Source organism: Podarcis gaigeae (genome assembly GCF_964106915.1).
Source record: "Podarcis gaigeae genome assembly, chromosome: 5".
Classification (NCBI taxonomy): Eukaryota; Metazoa; Chordata; class Lepidosauria; order Squamata; family Lacertidae; genus Podarcis; species Podarcis gaigeae.
Window position 1 is genome coordinate 29,602,207 of NC_139681.1, and position 16,616 is coordinate 29,618,822.

At 38.6% G+C, this 16,616-nt stretch overlaps 1 protein-coding gene and 1 long non-coding RNA gene across 7 annotated transcripts in view; one reads left to right on the forward strand and one right to left on the reverse strand.

Moving 5' to 3' along the window:
• The window catches only part of LOC310845410, a 722,498-nt gene that overhangs the window by 679,376 nt on the left and 26,506 nt on the right, over nucleotides 1-16,616 (forward strand). The window lies entirely within an intron of this gene.
• The window catches only part of CTNNA3 (catenin alpha 3), a 540,285-nt gene that overhangs the window by 11,340 nt on the left and 512,329 nt on the right, over nucleotides 1-16,616 (reverse strand). For all 3 annotated transcript variants that reach the window (XR_014564644.1, XM_083740309.1, XM_083740310.1), the window contains 2 exons: nucleotides 8,000-8,105; nucleotides 1,302-1,436 (listed from right to left, as the gene is read on the reverse strand). Coding sequence is in view for 2 of the 3 variants with exons in the window: in XM_083740309.1 (XP_083596435.1) it covers nucleotides 1,302-1,436; nucleotides 8,000-8,105 (241 nt within the window). In the remaining variant the exon portion in view is untranslated. The remainder of the gene's footprint in view (nucleotides 1-1,301; nucleotides 1,437-7,999; nucleotides 8,106-16,616) is intronic.

A 16,616-nucleotide genomic window follows, 5' to 3' on the forward strand; every position in this document is an offset into this window, starting at 1 on the left:
ACTGCATTCCTATTGCAGTTCAAGTCTCTTTGCTATGGTTGTTAAAGCTATTTGCATATTTCCATGGAACATACCTAAATGATAAGCTCTCAAACTTTATAACGTAAAGGTAAAGGACCCCTGGACGGTTAAGTCCAGCCAAAGGTGGCTATGGGGTGAGGCACTCATCTCGCTTTTCAGGCTGAGGGAGTCGGTGTTCGTCCACAGCTTTCCGGCTTATGTGGCCATTATCATTAAACCACTTCTGGTGCAACAGGACACCGTGATGCTTCCATTTACTTTCCTGCCGCAGTGGTACCTATTTATCTACTTACACTAGTGTGCTTTCAAACTGCTAGGTTGGCAGAAGCTGGGATAGAGCAATGGGAGCTCACCCCGTCACGCAGATTCAAACTGCCAACCAGCAAGCCCAAGAGGCCCAGTGGTTTAGACCACAGCGCGACCCGTGCTCCCTGATTTTATACTTCATCTTGTGGTAGCTCAGCTGTTGGTTACAAGAATGTTGATTCTGCCACTTTACCAACAGGTTTGTTTTCTCCTATACATTTCCCACTAAACATATTCACAGAGTGTTTATTGTTATAAGAATGAAGGAAACCCCTGTACATTTTTGTATTCTTAGTCACTGAGACAATTCATCTTTCTCACATATTTCCTGGTGTGCATTGATATTCCTCGTAATGAAAAAGATGCTTATTTAAGAATAGGTATGATTGCAAGAAATGAGCAAAGAATTATACAATAATGCCACATCTAAATAAATAGGATGGGATCGTGTACAGAAGGAATATTTAACTAAAATTGAATCTAAACATGCTGCTTTTTTTAATACCAATCCTACACTTGTGCCGTGGCATGTTTGCTCATAACTCTGGCATAGCCATCATATAGTATCGGCCTTTTTCTTGATTTTCTCTAGTACAGCAACAAATACAACCCACTTTCCCCCATTATGTTTCCTGTGTGAGTAATCCCAAGTCTACCTGCTATTTTAAGTAATTATTTGGTAATGCAGCATGTTTTGAAATTGGTGCATTACACTAATAATGCTGCTATCAAATGTATCCCCCCCCCCCCGATCTAGCCTGAAAGATCTTTATGCTGAGGCAACAAATACAATGTACATTAGAATATTCACGTGTATCTATGTATGTATTCCTTCCAAATGTGGGCTAAACTGCCGCACCCACAAGAGATTAAAATATTCGTCTCATGGATCTGACATTTTGTCTGATTATAGTACAGGTTGTAACCAGAAGATAATGGTATAATGAAATGACCTCAGGACAATTTGCACTTACTGCTGACATGATGAGTTCTCCGCCTAAATTCTGTATTTCAGCTTTAACTTGACTGCAGATTTTGAGCTGGTGGGAATACAGTTTGATCTGTTCTAGATAAGCCAGTAAGTCCTGCTTACATGATGGGTCTTGACACTAAAAAAAGAAGGAAAAAATATTTCATTTTGCTAGTAATTTTTATTTTTTGGAATACAGGAGAATCCAAATTTGTACTTTGGGTGAGTCCAAGAGACCACATACATATGGTAGTATTTTTTTTAAAAAAGGTTTTACTTGAAAAACAGACATCCATGCTACAAACTCCCGACATTTTAAACAATGGTTCTCTAAACATCTCACTTCTCCAACACCACTTATAAGGTGCATGCTACAAAAAGCAATTTTGTTCTTAACTCAAATGAATCACATTCTCAAATCCTTGACCCTGACATGACTGGATTTTTTCATGTCCGGTTCAAGAGCACACATTGAACACCAGGCCCTAGTCTAATCTTGCTCTTTGGTATCATCATTTGATTATGCCATGTTCCTTTTGCAAGAATATAATTATGATAACATTTTATTCTATTATATTGGTGGTAGAACCAATGTGGGTATAGTAGTTAGAGTGCTGGACAAATATGGCAGAGACTGGGATTCAAATCCGTTCTTAGAAACATATTCAGTAACCTGAATATGTTTGCTAAATATTTTTAATATTTCTGAAATGAATATTTTTAAAATAATTTAAGCCTAATTTGATGTACTCAAATTTGTATATAATACTCAATTTTTACTTCTTTTGGAATGTTTTTCTTGCTAGGTCTTATTTCCTTACATGTCTGCATATAATGTTCTACTGACTGTAAATTCTTTTTTTTTTTAAATTCCCAATAGCCAATTTTCATAACTTCAAATTCAAATATCAGAAATTAAAACAAGCCTGCACTCTCAAAAAAACCTATAATAACCAATATTATTTTAATTTTTAAGATGGACAACTTTGTTTCATTAATTTTTTCTATTACAGCTATGGATTGTAGGAAAGTTGTACAAAATGGCTACCCAGTAGCCATTTTCCTCCCACGATGTCCCAAAAATGTAAAATTTTCATTACAAGGAATAAAAAAACCATAAACTTCATTCTTTGTCGAGAAAGAGCATGTCTTTGCAATAATTTTCAACATCAAAAACTTTGGGTTGCATCATGCCCACACGCTGTAAATTCAGGTTTTCTAAACCTAGTTTTTTCACCCAAAAAAACTAGGCTACAAGTGCATTTATAAAAAAAACAATTAGGCATTTATAAAATCTTTTGAGTGCTGGTGTATTTTTTTCTGAAATCCTCATCATTTTATTGAGCTCTGTGTAAAATTTCAGAGATCTGATCATTGGTATGGAGGAAAAAAATAAAATGTACACAAGGGTATCGTGTGCCGAGGGTCTCGAGGGACAGACAACACAGATTTGACAAAACATTGAAGTGCTATAAAATTAAAACCGTTTGAGATGGGGGGGGATTAAGGGGGTTTCTTCCAACCATAAGGGAAGGGTGTACAGCAAATTTCATCAACATCCAATACGGAGGGTGACATGACCTCGTTGAAATGACGTGGAATGACCCAATAATGTAATGAGTAGCAGCACTAGAAGGTAGCACTTGATACATTGGATACTCATCTTCACAGCCCTGTAGATGTCCTGCTGCATCCTTCCTTTCTTTATACCTTCCAAGCACTTCTAAATGTAACACTTAGGTGTACTTGACAAATGCAAGGAGATGGCAGTTGCTGCTCCCTAAAATGTCCTTCTCCCCTAGTTGATGTCAGGACCAATTGGAGATGGAACAAGGCAACAGAGAATCTGGAGGTGTAAAGGGCTAAGGTAAAGTAGCTCCCAGTGACATTTAGCATCAGTCCAAACTTCTCTGCGTCCAGGCATCCATTAGTAAAATTAATAATGACATAGCTGACCTTCCTCAGTCTATGCAGTAATGAATATTTTTATGTGGACGTTCTCAGGCACACCTGTTGATAATATTTACTGTGCAAAAAAATACATGGGAGTGGCTGTTTTAAATAACTAGACTGCATTGCTCAATAATATTTTCAGCGCAGTGTGATGAATGAAGACAGTCATTCCAATCCAGCATTTGGCATGTGTTGCTTTTAAGATAAGCATATGGAATTGCACAGAGGAAACATGCGAGCTTGTGTAAACTTCCATATTAATCTGGGGTACTGGGAATGGAGTTTGTAACTGGCTGGATGGCGTGTGTGTGTGTTTTGCATGGAGTGTGTGAAATTTGAATTCTGCACATATTTCTGCCTTCCTGTATACTGGCAATGCATGTTTGGAACACTTTTATTTATTTCTGAACCACTTCTAGTTGAGATTCCTGCTTTGCAACTTTTCTGTTGGACCAGAAGACCCCCAGGGTTCCTTCCAGCTCTACAATTGTCTACAGTGATTCTAAGCATCCTGAAGCTAAGCTTTTACAATACAACAAAGCATGTATAACATCACACTAACAGCAGTCTGTTTTGATATCATGCAGAATGGACCTTCTCTTAAGATGGTACCTGCAGATTTCCCTCTTTTGCACAACATAGTGATTGGTTGGATAGGTAGATAATAGATATGCTTTTTCCACAACCTGGAGTGATATTATAGTGTCACACTATCTCTCCCCAACCCCCTCTCTCAGTTCTATGTATTGCTATTTAAAAGTAAGCCCCACTTTGTTCAGCTGGACTTACTCCAAAGTAAATCCATAACATAGCCTGTGTGTGTGTGTGTGTGTGTGTGTGTGTGTGTGTGTGTGTGTGTATAAAATTGTTTATGTATTCTGATCCCCTTCAAAAGCAAAGGCAATGCTCTAAGCAGTATAATGCAGATTAAAATCACTGTTGTGTGTCATATGACCATTAGACACTACCAGTTGTCATGTTAGCTATTGTATGGTTACCATGATATTTCCCGTAGGAACAAGAATTCCTTTCATTCTAATGAGTGTCTGTCATCCAAATGATAACAGAATTAGCCATTTCATTTCTCACAATAAAAAGTAATGATCAAGTAGAGCTGAAATGGGCAGATTCACTGAAAACAATGGTAGAATATTCATTGATTTCAATGGGTAAAGCCATTTTACAGAATAGTTGTGGGGGGGGGGGGTTTAGTTAATATAATTCCAAAATTCAAAATGCTGTAAACTGCCTCAAGTATACATTATTTGGGTTTTGCTTTACTTCCATCTCATCACTTTCCAAGGACATAAAATTACTTTGCTCCTGTACTGATTCTAGTAATGGCTAGTGCTACAGATCATGGCCATAATCCAGTACGGATCAAAGTACACTTAAGCCTAATAAAAACGAAATGTGCTGGATTGTCGCCCCGATACCGCTTTCAGTGGCTTCTCATCAAATGGTGCATACGTTGAAATTGTATTTAAGCTGTTTGAAATAACACCCACAACTGTGCTTATTGTAATTATACAACTGTGATTTTTGTCTCAGTTATTTTATCATCAGCTAGTACCCTTTAATGGTAGTTTGGTGATATGCAACAAAATGGAATATAAATGAAGAAATAAATATCTTAATTACAGTTTGCTTTAAGTCTTTGGCTCCCACAGCACAGTGATGGTAGCATAAAGTGTATTGTTATGGCTGCCGGGTGACTGTCCTTTGTTAAATTGATTACTTGCCTATAGTCAAAGATGATATTTTGGTGTTTCCTCCTGAATGGGCAATTTACTTGCAGGCTGGAGTTTGGGATCAGACTGGGACTAAAAGGCAGTTGGCAGTTCTGAATTTGGGTGAAGTACCTGAGCCTGAAGTTCCCCTTCAGTTTTGCAGGTAGCTTGTTTCCAGTGCAAACAAAACTATCCTCTAATAGTGGGGAATAATATTTCTGGAATTTAAACAAATGAACTCTTAGCAGATTTATTTTTAGAGTTTGTGAGTAAGGGTTGCTGACATATTTTAAACCTGCAATGAAAATGGGTTGTAACCTGAATGAATGTGGCCACTTGTATTGCACTGTGTCATATTTCTTTAACCAGAAATAAGAAGTAATGTTGTTTTTCCTGTAGATTTTCAAAATGGCCCCTGCTAAAGTGAATAATCTATACAATGTAGTTAATGTTAAGCCACAACACATATTTTTTCCCCAGAGGCAAAAATCCCAAAGCCTAATTCAAATGGTTTCACAGTTCTCTATTTTGATGATGTGAGATTGTATGCAGCTTGAGTAAAAGTCATTCATTTGAAACTGCTCTACTTTATGAACTGGAAAAGGTCAAAGAGATGCAACAATGAGTCTTCATTACACAGTGATTGCTTATTTCAGCTGCTCTCTCGCTTTAGAAGCTACATGGGGAAAAGAAAAGAAGGGTTTGTTTTTCTAACTTGCATGTAATATGGGATACTGAAAACTCTCTTTTACATTATGGCCAAGGTGCTGATTGGAAAAGGGGTGTCAAGATAATAGAGTTGTGCTCTGTGAGGTATTGTGAGTAATAAACCGATGTATTCTAATGAACAGACATTATTGGTTGTGACAAGAAGACCTGTAATGACTCTGTTATTCCCAGTTTAGGGAACCAGAGCAGGGAGAAACTATGAGAAAGGTATGTTCCATCCTGAGAACTATCAAACAATCCAGGCCCCAGTGGTTGGGGTTGTGTGCACATATCCAGGTGAGATAATTGCAGTGGTGCCTCTCAGCTATTAAGAGACAAGGGGAGATCTAAGTCTAGCACCCTCATCTGCCAATTTATGCTACTTTCAGTTTTCTCAAAGGCTACATGCACCAGCTGTAACAGCTGCACCAGGGAGCAAACTGCACATGCAGCACATCAGAAAACTATGGACCATGCTAAGCATGTCCCTGCTTGCCTGTAAAGCATGGGAATGCTGCTTTGCATATATCAAAATAAGCTTGTGGAAGAGAGGAAGGATACCTATTTCCTTCCCTGGGTTGGCTGCTTTAAGCTGTTCTCTCTTAGCCTGGTTAACTTTCAGTATCAGCAGAGGTGGCGGCTTTGTTCATGTCCTGAGCTTTATATAAATGGAGAAGTCCATGTTCGTTAAACACACAAGGTACACTGGGGCACCTGGCTTTACTTCTCTACAATATTTGAATTAGGAGAGGCCTTGTAACCCCTGGACTTGATGGTGGGCTAGAGGAGGACCACTAAACTGACTCTGAATCCTGGCAAGATGGAGGCACTGTGGGTGCATGGATTCCGCATATGGATATTTGGTTAACCGGCTGCTTTGGAGGGAGTTGTACTCCTCAAAGAGCAGGTACATAGTATGGAGGTGCCCCTGATCCATCTTTGTTGCTAGAGGCCTAGGTAACCTCAGTAGCTGTGAGTGCTGGTAAGAAAATTAAAGCCATTGGTATAGCCTGACCGCAGACATCCATGTGCTTGTAACCTAAAGGCTGGATTACTGAATTGTGGGGCTGCCCTTAATGTTGGTCCAGAAGGTGCAAACTGCAATTGCTTGACTTCTTGTTTCAGCAATGTACTGCCAAGACATTACACCACTGTTGATAGAATTGCATTGGTTCCTAATTAGCTTCCAGACTAGGCTCAGGGGGCTGGTTTTGGTGTATAAAGCCTTATACAACTTGGGATCAGAATACCTGAAAGATTGGTTCACCCCTTATATACCCAGTTGTGGCACCTACTATTTGGAATTCCCTCCCCTTCAATATTAGACAGGTGCCATCTGTCATCATTTTGGAGCCTACTCTTTCTATTTCAACAAGCCTTTTAAACTGAGATATTTCCCAGTCTGCATCTGCATTGGAATGGTTTTTAAGAAGTTTTTATTGTTTTGTGGCTTGTATTTTGCCTTCATGAGCTCTTTCGGTAGAAAGGATGGTATATAAATATGCTAAACAGCATTAAAGAAATACTATACTATACTGTGGTACCTCGGTTTTCAAACGTCTCTGTTGACGAATGTTTCAGACCTTGAACGCTGTAAACCCGGAAGCAAATGCTTCGGTTTTTGAACATGTCTCGGAAGTCGGACTGGAAACGCAGCTTCTGCTGAGTGCAAGACCTTCAAGCCTAGCTTGTCGACTATTGAGTTTTGGTTTTCAAACGTTTCGGAACTCGAAAAGACTTCCGGAACTGATTGCGTTCAAAAACTGAGGTACTGCTACTGAGTGAACTGGTGGCAGCACAATCGTAAAGTTTAGTTTATACTAAACAAGTATCCTTGATATGTAGCCTTTTATTTTTAGACTAGCTAGACTGCATCTGAAAAGTGAATGAATTCTTATCCCTGATATAAGAGAAAATAAATTAATGTGTCATTTCTTCTTCCATTTTAACTTAACTGCACATCAATTCCAGTGTTCAGCTTATAATAATTCAATTGAAAAAGTAGGGTAACATTGAGGTAACATCTCAATGAAACAATGGAAAATTTTATGAAAGGAGTGACAGGGTTTTAAAGTCATTTGACCAAGACAGTTCATTGGCAAATATTGATGTGGCTTATGTACTCCTGGTATAATAGTTTACTATGCCACAGTTTGCCAGCTGTGATAATTCTTAGGTGTTCTTCTGACACAGAAACTAGACTTTAGATGAAGGGAGCCACAAATACAAAGAATATGAAGGTATGAAGCATGGTAAGAGTTGTATTCATCAACTACTGTGTTAACTACTGTGTTCAAATTATTATACATACCTGATTAGAAATTAGTCTTGCAAGCATATCCATTCTTGATCCTGACTCTGAGATCATTTTTGCTGCATTAATAACATCTGATGTATTCTTCAGTGGGCCTCTACCCCTTAAAAAAGAAAAGCAATAAATATACTGAATTAAGTATGTATTGCAATTAGTGATGTTAAGTTCTTGAGAATAATCTTTTGGACAATATTTTTGAGAATATTCTTGATTAATGAGAATATTAGAGACTTTTCATTTAAAATAGAATACTTATTTTAATGCATTGAAAATGATATAATTTTAATGCATTGAAAATTAGTTAATATACATGTTTATTCATGGGTAAACTTGTTCAGATGGCAACCAAAAACTGTACAGATACTTTTATTCAATGGGGCAATGCAGTGAATTCACATTCTTTGATTTTTTGCACCAAACTTGAAATTGAAAATTCAATGTGAATGATGTATATTTACCATCAGCTTTGAATTCTAATTATGTTGTGTATGTATTAAATGTAGCTTTTAAAGTAAAAGGAATATTAAAAAAAACCTCAGGTCCGCTACATGAGTACGTTCTTTAATAAGCATATATACATGGTACAGTATTTTCAGTACAACACTAATAAAATTGATATAAAGTGGGGGGAATCTAGAAAACTTTCTTACTGGTCAGCAGGTCAGCACTGTTGACATATAGGGAAACTTATTGTTTAGTAAAGGAAACAGTGAAAATACATAAGCACAAACCTACTTGTCACTTGCAAGTATCAAATTAAAAAGTAAAACATGTTTTATAGTTAAAGTTAGACCATTCTAGGGTGATGGCACCAGTAATTGTCATGTTAAGGTTTGGTAGTTTAATCGTATTTTATTCTTTTATTAGAACATGTACATGTTATAGGAAAAGTCAAAGAATACAATTGGCGTGTTAAAAGTTTGATAAAAGTAAATTCAGTAATAGGCTATCTTGTGCTTCTAATAGCTCTAACACTTAATAACTGTTTTGGTGACTTAAAACACAGCTTGATAAACAAAACTATATGCATACATATAAAAAAGAAGCCATTAACATTAAATATATTATCATTATATGATAATATATTTCCGTATGTCAATCTCTGGTAAATGGCACCTTGTACCATTGAATGGCACTGTAAAAACCAGTTACTGGCACTAAATAAAAATATAGAAACGTCAACTGTTTAACTCAAGGCCACTTCACATGCTGTTACACATAATTGCCTAGGCCTAGGGACTTTAAGTGTATAAAGCATTAAAGCTACTGTAAAAAAAAAAAATCACACTATATGGCCATGGATATAGAATTGCTAAGAATAAGGTCACACCAAAATAGGAGGGGAAAGGCTATTACATATTGTTGAAATACATACAAATTCAAATGTTCATCAAATTAAGTGAATAGCATTTTTAAAACTTTTTTTTAAAAAAAGGTTTTCTGTAACTCACATTTCAGAACTGCCAATGGTGAATGACACAATGTCCAGTAATGCAACTGGATCAAAAAATCATTATTCATTACTTAAACTGGCAATATCACACATTGACTTCTTATTTACTAGATTTTTTAAATGTGGATTGTAAAACTGGTTCTTACATTAGAATTTACAGTTTGTGGAGAATATTCTCCAGAGAATTTTCTAGCAGAGAATATTCACATTCTCCAGAATATTCTCCAGAGAATATTCTCACCTCACATCACTAATTGCAGTACTGGAGTTAACTAGAGAACAGTTGTTTGAGAATTAAAGGCAAACCTTCTTCCTGGCTTCTTAAAAAAAATTCCTTTACTGAAGCTGTGTCCAATCTGTTTCATTGTTTTCTTGAATTGATAGCCATCCAATCCTTTCCAATCAAAAGGCAGTTGTTTTACTTTAAAATATCTCAAGCCGCTTCCAGAAGTCACACTGGCACAATTCCTACCTTAGCATATATGCTACCAATACCATCAAAGCTCCTTCCTGTGAGGATTAAAACTGCCATCAAGACTGCTGTCTGGGGTAGTAATAGTGTGACAAGAGCTGCCCTGTCTTCCTGGTCTGCACGTTGTCACCTTCTCTTCGCCTGGATCTGATCTGGAGGAAAGAGTGCTTTGCGGGAGATGTGTGTGCTCTGGGCCACTCTTATCATGAATGGCGCTGTGGTTTAAACCACTGAGTCTTGGGTTTGCTGATCAGAAGGTCGGCAGTTCGAATCCCCGCAACGGGGTGAGCTCCCGTTGCTCTGTCTCAGCTCCTGCCAACCTAGCAGTTTGAAAGAAAGCCAGTGCAAGTAGATAAATGGGTACTGCTGCGACAGGAAGGTAAACAGCGTCTCTGTGTGCTCTGGTTTCTGTCACAGTGTTCCGTTGCGCCAGAAGTGGTTTAGTCATGCTGACCACGTGACTTGGAAAGGGACAGTGTAACAATCCCACCAGCTAGGCTGCCAGAGCAAGTAAGTGATTACAGTGGTACCTCGGGTTAAGAACTTAATTCGTTCTGGAGGTCCGTTTTTAAGCTGAAACTGTTCTTAACCTGAAGCACCACTTTAGCTAATGGGGCCTCCTGCAGCCACCGCACAATTTCTGTTCTCATCCTGAAGCAAAGTTCTTAACCCAAGGTACTATTTCTTGTTTAGTGGAATCTGTAACCTGAAGCGTCTGTAACCTGAGATACCACTGTATGTGACATTTTCCCAGTCCCGTGTCATGCCACATTTACCTAAATATGTGACTATTAGTGCCACTCATCTACACTTAAATTGGTCAAATCTAGAAATGAAGGAACAGTACATCTTAAACACAAGAAGAACCATTAGAAGAATTATTCTAATAAATGAATGCTCCCGGAGACAGATCCACAGTGAATTATAAATTATCCAGTAGAATCTGGTTTTAGCCATTCAACTCTTTGATTGAGGGGAAAGAGATCATACCTTTCTAATTATGTTCTGCTCAAAAGCAAACAATGCAGCTTACATTTCATGCAGGCAAGTATTGTAATGATTCCCTGGACATCACCAGGAATAAAGTTTAGAAAGTATAGCCTGATAATTTCATTTTCTAGGGGACCCAATAGAATAGCTCCTGGCCTGTCCCTATTGCCCCTAGGTCATCACTGTGGCATTATGTTAAATTTAGTTATATTTGAACTACAGTGCTACCTCGGGTTACATTACCTTTGGGTAACATAACTTTCAGGTTGCGAATGTGGCAAACCCAGAAGTGTATACTTCCAGGTTTCTGCGCAGAAGCGCACCGCACACATGCACAGAAGCAGTGCCTCTTGTTGCGGACTTTTCAGGTTGCGCATTGACCCCCAGAACGAATTAAGTTCGTATCCAGAGGGTCCACTGTGTACTTTGCTCTTTCCTTCCTCGTACAGCAGCAGCAACAGTTTCTGAGAGTACAGGTTTGTCCTCATCCTCTGCTACCTACTTCCCTGATCCCATCAGCACCATGGCCCTAGAGACCCGCAACCTATCTGTTATTCAGGGGTGGCTGCCCCATTTTGTCAACTCAGACTAAATGGGAATTGCCACCTCTTGGCCCTGCCCAAGCATGCCTCCCTTCTGCCACCACCACACCCTAGCTCTTGCCAAAGTCAGCAGGAGCCAGAGAGTGCTCCCCTAAGTGTTGCCTGCATTGCAGAGTGCCGAGTGGCAAACAGCATAGATGAATGTCCTGGCTCTTGCTGAACTCAGTGGGAGCCAGAGCGTTTGGCCTGGGGGTAGGGAGGATGAGTGGCAACGCACACTGGAATGCCTCCTTGGTGGTGGCACGGATGAAGCACCACCTCTTGCACTTCCACCACCTGAGGCTGGCACTTCACCTGCGTCATAGGTGGGCAGGCTCTGCTGTCATTTTTACAAAGAACAAGCTGAGAGCCTCACCTAGTGCTTCTGCTTGCTCATTTTTCATCCTCAAGTGAAGTAGACCAAGGACCTTCTAAAGCTAAATCCTTCCTCTGCACTGGGCCTTTGTTTGATTTTCATCCAAGACTGGTTTTCCTAATTCTTAGTCACAGTGTGATAGATTTGAATGCCACTAAGAGAGAAGAAGGAATAAAAAGGAACAGTACATTTCCTACTAAGTAACATATTGCCCTCAGAATATTCTGGTTTTGTATTACACATAGATTTGCATTATCTTGGGTGCTTGTTTTTTTAAAGGTCATTCAAATTGTCATATTGTGAATACAACTTCAGAACTCCTAAAAATATTTTTTTTTTAAAGAAAAGAAAAAGATGTCGCAACTTTTAACTAATATATATTTGCATAAAATGCTACAGAGAAGCTTTAAAAAACTGTTAGATGTATTCAATTTAAATCAAGGTCAATGAAGAAAAATTGTATTGTATTTCAGCATGTGTTGTAAGGCATGCTGAAATAGAATCTGAAAGGAATTTGAAAACTTTTAGCAAACAAGAATTATTTTTTCTAACTGCAAAAGGTTTCATCAGTTGATCTCTTACCCCCCCCCCTCCGGCTAGTTGTAGGTAAATAATACTTTTGCTAGGGGTAAATTCTTATAAACTGAAATAGCTGATGGACCTAGAAACACACTTTCTTTCAAAACTGCTGCTTTCTCTCTCGCTTCTTCCACCTTGCTATTTTTGGCAAAGACAATGAATGAGCAGGAATAGGGTGGCAGGTGTCCTACTTTACAGAGGACATTCCTCTGTTCAAGGGGCTGTCCGGTCCGAGTCCAGTTTAGAGTTAAAGAACCATATGAAAGAAGAACAGCAGGATCTAAAAGTAGCCCATGGGCAGGTGGCATTCCTGGATAGCAGACTGAGCAGGCACATGGGTTATCTCTTCCTCACTATGGTGAGATTCCTGTATTTCAATTTAAATTAAATTATTTCTAATTTTGCATCTGTACATATATATCAGCACTTGTAATTTTTGCACATTTTTGTGCCTTTTTAAATAAAGAATGTTTTCTTTTTTATGATCCATGAGTGGCCATTCTAAGGATGAACTTTAAACACAAATGGGCCATATTTAAGCAATATCATTCTGCTGTTGCCAATTGCTCTGAAGCATTAAGATTACATATGAAGTTTCTACCTAGAAACAGACCATTGTGACTCAACCATTTCACAAATGCAATTAATTTGGGGAGTGGGAAAGACAAGGGGAGAGACTCTGGCAGGTGCAAATGAACAGGTGGGAAAGGGGGGAAGGATATAGGCAAACTATTGAGGGGTGAGATTTCTGCTTCACTCCAAAATATGGTCCATCCTCTGTTTTTCTATTACTTGTGGATACAATAAATGCCAAAGAGACACGGGAAAGGTTTCTATAGGAAAGTGTGGGAGTAATAAAGGCAAAAGGTGTGAATTTTATTTTATTCGTTTAAAGTCAGTAGCATTCAAGTTTGTGAAAATTCTGTGAACACAATGGGCAAAATCTGGCAGAAGTTAAGTAACAACTAAGCCTTAGGGGTGGAATCAAATGGGTGTTGCTCTGCTAATGGAAGGGTAGCTATCCATCAATGGACCGGGCAAGGTAGCAATTTTTGGTTATCCCTTCTCCCTCCTGCAGCCCCCCAATTTGATCTGGAGGATTGGGAGACCTTTAGGGGCAGGGGAGAGAAAAATTTGTCCCCCCCTGTTTCAGTTAAGAATGCTCTTCTTTCTGTGGGAAGACACCCATTTGACCCCAACCATTCAAATCATGACTAGATTGTGCCTGATGTGCAGTTGGCAATTGTAGCTACTTAAGTCTAGATAGAGATCTGTTCACTCTAGACTATGTAACTACAGGAGTGGGAAAGGATTAGAAATAACCTTTGCAGAGGGATGTAACTCTCACTGACATTAAACCCTTTAAATATAACACTTTGCTAGTTGAATATGTTCTGTCATTTAAAGCAATTTTTCCTACCGGGATCATCTGCTATCAGTGCTTCTTTCTTTCAGATACAGATGTTGAGATATTTCATGTTGGTTTCAAGCTCAGTGTCTCTTATCTTTGTTAGATCTCACTGTGACTCCCTCAGGATTCAACAAGGCTTGCAAAATAAATAACTAAACATACCTGCACTTCTCCTTCTTCCTCTGTAAATAACTCTGTCAGCTATTCCCAACTTTTCTGTTTTGAAATAGTGCTTGTATTTTGTCATTGAAAAGACAAATGCCTCGTGAGCATTTATTTTCATGACAAAGATAGCAGACTCCTATACCCTGGCCACTAAATGGGCCTTGGGGCAGAGTCTGGCAGGCTTAGAAGCAGACACACAAAAAGTATTTGATGGGCATTTCAGACCTCCATTTTGGTTAAATGTCAGTTTTACTGGATGGACTAAATGTATGTGGCAAGGTGGGACAATGCTTTTTACTCGGCAATTGATATGGATGGTGAAGGGTTAGGACTGGACCTGGCAGTTGTACCTGAAAAGGGTGGGGTTTGAGCTGAATCCTAGAAAGAACTTGTTTACCAAACAAATGCATGCCATTTGCAGTTTTCAAGAAAGATTAATGTCACTTCTGGATCCTAGAGAGATGAAAACTTTTGTTGGGGGGGGGGGACAAGAAAAATGGGGAGGCTGACTCCTCCCATTTTTGTATTTTTAACTTGGGCCGTCACATCTCTATTGGCGCCTACTGGAAATTGTCCAAAGGATGATTCAAGGGCAACAGAACTTCCACATCCTTCCATCTAATATGAAGTTATGTCTGCTCTGTGCTGGCTAACTAAAACTCCTGACAACAGTTAAACATAAAATTATATTTTCTAGCATAATAGGGTAATAGCGTAATAGGGTGCCTCTGATTTATGCTTCCTAGTTAGTGTGTGAATAGCTTGATTCCCCCCCCCCCCATTTGAATCTTCCATTTTGAAGAACAGGTGTACAAATGTTTTCTGATACTTCTGTTGATCTGGAAATATGTACCAAATTTCAAAGGGGAAGTGAGATTTTGTAAACCTCAAAATTCTGAGGCATGGATTAAAACCACACGTTTCACATGTGGCTTATTTCCCATCCTTAAAGGAATGGAAAAGTAGGGAAATAAGGTGCCGCAGGGGCAAAAACCAAGTGAGGGGAGCCTGTTATTTCCCATGGGGGGGCCTTCATGGGAGAAGTGCTTTTCCCATCCCCACCCTTGTTCTTGTTTTTGTTTTATCCTTCTCCAAATGTTGCCCCTTTTTTGTGCAGTGGATCACCAGTATCAGGGACCACAGGGGCAAAATCTAAGGAAGAGGGAGCCCATTCACAGGTTTTATCAAGCTACATAAGAACACATATAAAAATGGCTGTTGTGTTATGAGAGTCTGCATGTGATCCTCTGTTAAATTCATATGTTCATTTTTCTATGTCAACATGCTGAAGGTACACTCTGTTTGCAGCTCACACTTATTTACCTTAAAGCAAATCCTACTGATTTTGAGTGAATTTATTTCCAAATAAGTGAGTTTAGTAATGCACACCAACAGCGATTACAATTTGAACTATACTAAAATTATTTTAAGATCAGACATAGGAGGGAAATTAGTTCTTCATCTCAAGCACAAGGTAGCAAAATGAAACAGAAGATCAGTTGATATTAATCTGATTCCCTGGAGTGTCTGCCTTTTGAAAACGGCAAAAACAAATATTTTTGCATTGATAATAATAAAAAGTGATTAGAAACAAATGAATGCTTTTCTCCTATTTTTTTAACATGAATGAGAATGAAAGAGAGCAATTCATGGCCTGCACAACATTTACAAACTCCTACTGTGAGACGGGCAGTCTCTGTCAGGTAGGAAGGAACCCTGCTAGAGAGAAGTAGCATTTTTGAAAGAGAGCATTTATTCTGAAAGAATGAAGTGAAGCTATCTGGATTAAATAAATTATACACCTAAATGTAATTGAGCAATCAGCATGTTTATAACTGATGGTCTATAAACAGCTGACCTGCCTTTTTTATCATCATGTTGCTTCTAATCTTGTTACTCAAATGACTTCAGCAATTGCAAGAAAATGTTATTAGTGTGCCCTTTTGCTTTTAAATCTTTTTGGTCAACACTATTAAACTGTATTTATGACTGAGACAGTTGTAACATTGGATAATATAGATGTTACTGACCAGCTAACTTGCCACGGGATTCCCCCCCCCCCCCCCAGTATTTCAAGATGGCAATAGGGACCCTCCTGGAGGGATGTAAGGAGGGCATCATTTCCATTCTGCCATGGAATCATCTATTCTGCTACTTTTCAGCTTCCATTAAAAACATTAATGGATCTCACTATCAGCTATGGCTGAAACTTATGTGATTAATTACATAAATAAATGCAATACATTTCAACAGGGAACACAATGTAGAAAATAACAAAATTATTTGTGTAATGTTTGCACACTAAAGAATCACGATAGTGAAGACTGCTTGTATTGGCTTCTGTGATTTCCATTCCTCATCATGGACAAACATTTGAACTGTGAGAATCTCCACTCTCATTCCCTTTTCTGATGGAATTTGTAACCATCCCTACTCACCTGTGAATGTGTAGTGAGAGATTTTTCAGAGTTAAGATAGCAAGTGTCACAATAATAATAATATAGTGCACAAATATATTGCAGATGGCTTCTGGAAACCAAAGGCAATCCACAGACTACAGTATAAATACATGCATGTATGTGTATAA